This window comes from Hordeum vulgare, chromosome 1H (genome assembly GCF_904849725.1).
Source record: "Hordeum vulgare subsp. vulgare chromosome 1H, MorexV3_pseudomolecules_assembly, whole genome shotgun sequence".
In the NCBI taxonomy this organism is placed as follows: domain Eukaryota; kingdom Viridiplantae; phylum Streptophyta; class Magnoliopsida; order Poales; family Poaceae; genus Hordeum; species Hordeum vulgare.
The window spans coordinates 411783132-411786132 of NC_058518.1; the positions used below are offsets into that span (position 1 = coordinate 411783132).

Genomic DNA, 3001 nt, shown 5'->3' on the forward strand with positions numbered 1-3001 from the left:
GTGCGTGTGTGGTTGAGCTCAGAACGGGCAACGACGAACACGGAGAGAACCGGCAACTAATAACGTATGCAAATTTGTAAACTGGCGGCAACGGGATGCCGATGCGATGCAGATGATGCGCATGATGCGATGATGATGCGACAAACAAACGAACCACACGACGAGAACGGAATAAAAGGGGAATCTTCTGGAGCGCCGGTCTCGGGCTGTCACAGGTTTTGCCTCATCTCACAACTTATGCCGCCACCGTAGTCTACCTCATCTCGGTCGCCGGCTGCATCGACGTGCGGGAGAGCACGTCTCGTGAATCGTTCATTTTTGCGATCCTATATCGAAAGAGGGCGAATTAGGTTTTTGGAAAGCGCTCTGCGCGACTACTCAAATTTATCGTCACGAGTCGTCTACCATTCAAGTCGGACGGTGCTACTCATCACGTTATCCATTGCCTTTAACAATAGATCATCGGCAACATAGTCATCAGCATCGTCGCTCCTACAGCACCTAACTAACAGTATGTTATTTATGATCTGTTAATGTCTCTTTTTGTACTTGTTACTTTGTGTGAGATGATGATGTGCATATTTTGCTGTTCATCTAGTTTAATAAATTGTTGCATGCTAATTTTGGTACTAATCATGAATTATGTATTGAAATTAATCATGATCTTGCATAATTTTCCAACAACATTCGGGATGTAAACATATCTAGCAAATTTCTTTCGGGTTTTCCGCAAGTTATTACTTCAACTACGATTTCACCCAATTTCAATGAAAAAAAGGGGAGAAATCTGCAATTACCCTCCTTTTAATTAATCGATCTTTCTATTCATGAACATCAGCTAAGCTTGAACCACGTCCAAACATCGATCTTCAGACAAATCACACGGTTTGAGGTTCATATCCTTTGGATTTCAATCGAATGAGGCAGGCACATTTGATAATTGAGATAGCCAGCACTTCCATTTCCATGCGCAATATCTATGGTCTCCTCCGGTATGTGACGATCTTCAGCCGCCGGAGCAGCACGCGGTGCATCGGACGAGGCCGTTCTCGTTGCACGCCGAGCAGACACGGAAGCCCCCAGTCTTCTCGCTGAACCAGCGATGGCTGCCGCCGCACGCGACGCAGGGGCCAAAGCGCGAACCGCCGCAGGACGCGCACGGCGTGGGTGGCAGTTGCGGCGCCCCGGCCACGACGCGCCGGAGCTCCCCGCTCTCGTGCAGCGCGCGCACGTCGTCCGCGTCGCCGACGAGGCGTCCCCCGACGAATAGCTGCGGCAGCGGCGGCCGGTCCCGCCGCATCAGGACGCGGAGCTCGGTGAGGAAAGCCGCGTCCATGGACACGTCCCGCTCGTCGACGCCGACACGGAGGCCGCGCAGGATGGCGCGCACGTCGCGGCAGGCCTCGAACGTGGGCCGCACGGCCCGTAGGGAGGTGAAGTAGAGCACGACACGCCGCTCGGCCGCCACCGGCGCCGCCGCTGCCTCCTCGGCCGCCGCGAACGACTTGCACGTCCGCAGCTTGGTCGATGACCGCACGCGGTGCAGGACGACCTTGCCTCCGCCGGCGGGGGGCGCCGCCGCGTCGTCAAGGACGGAGCTGATGCCGCTATGGTCTTTGGACGACGACGTGACAGACGAGTTTGACGACGGGGAATTCGTGAGCCGCCGGGCGGCTGGCTTCCGCCGGGTCCACGACGTCCACATCGCGGTGGTCGAAGGCTGGCGAGGTCGGTGGGTGTTTCTTGGTTCGCCTTGGAGGGGAGGGGAGGGGGAGGAGAGCGCGCGGTGGAGAGGAAGTCTGGCGCGATCGTGCGCGCGCGCGCGTGTTGGCTTTGGTACCTAATTAGTTGGCTGCCCTGCCATTGGCTTTGCTAAATTTAACCATGCCTTTTAACTGTCTCAGTGTTTGTGTGGCGTCCATTTGCTCGGTGTTGGTTTCTTTGATCTGTTCTAGCTTCATCATCTCTTAATTTGGAAGCTGAATGGAGAGCGAACATGGCACGTGGTGCACTAAGTGCATTTTTCTAGGGTCTGGAAACGTTTCCTGAGGGCGCATCGGCCGAATGCTTCGGCTGGTCATGCGCGTAGTGCGATCTCCGCGTGTGAATTCCTTTTTTCTTTGTTGTAAAACATCATTTTTATTATAACTGTGTATTATTTTTTTGCTACTATGGATAGGATTTTTTGTTGTAACCGTTGTTGATTTTGTTATATTTTGTTCACTAAAAAAATTCATCTACGTTTAGTTGTAATCCGAGTTCGTCGAATTTTTTTCCTACAATCAGTGTTGATTTTTCCTATAACCGGTATGAATTTTTGCTACCACGCATCATTAGCGTCATTTTTTTGCTAAGACCATGTTGATATTTTTTTGGTACAACCATATTTTTGCTGCATCCGGATCCGAAATTTGCTATATCGCTGCTTATTTTTGCTACCATCGAGGATTTTTATTGCATGGACAGATTTGATGGTCAAACTGGATTTAACCTGGTGCATCGGACAGCTTGCGTGTGACCGGCCGAAAGTTTCTACCGACGCGCCGGTGCAGATCAGCGCCCATATAAGTTGATGATGTTAGTCGTATTATAATACTCCCTCCGTCCTAAAATAAGTGGTTTAAAAATGACTCAGTTTTATATTAACTTTAATACAAAGTAAAGTTACTTTGAGTCATTTATTTTAGAACGGATGAAGTAGTTAACTGAGTGCGGGTGTTTTTTTCCTTAAAAAGTATATATTACTTTAATTATGTTGTAACTTTTTCATGAATCGAGTGTATATAGACACATTTTAGTGTGTTTGTTCAATTATTTTGGTTTGTATATAATTTATATTGAGATATCCAAAACACATATATTTGTGAACCGTGTAAAGTAGGTACATAATACCCGCTGAACATTATTTGAAATACCCGGTAAACTTTTTTCATATACATGATGAATAGTGGTTTTATATGATATATTATGATGTTCGGTTGGATAACAATGTCGGCTTGAA

The 3001-nt window shown here is 48.4% G+C and overlaps 1 protein-coding gene across 1 annotated transcript; it reads right to left on the bottom strand.

Annotated features, from left to right (window-relative positions):
• Window positions 1-839: 839 nt before the first annotated feature.
• LOC123412440 (uncharacterized protein At3g28850-like) lies at window positions 840-1811 on the bottom strand. Its single transcript, XM_045105391.1, has one exon. It carries the CDS (start codon window positions 1703-1705, stop codon window positions 1007-1009), a length of 699 nt encoding a protein of 232 aa, XP_044961326.1. The 5' UTR covers window positions 1706-1811; the 3' UTR covers window positions 840-1006.
• Between the last annotated feature and the right edge of the window lie 1190 nt (window positions 1812-3001).

Coding starts and splice junctions, on each gene's coding strand:
- LOC123412440 (XM_045105391.1), bottom strand. CDS start 1,705: ATGTGGACGTCGTGGACCCGGCGGAAGCCAGCCGCCCGGCGGCTCACG.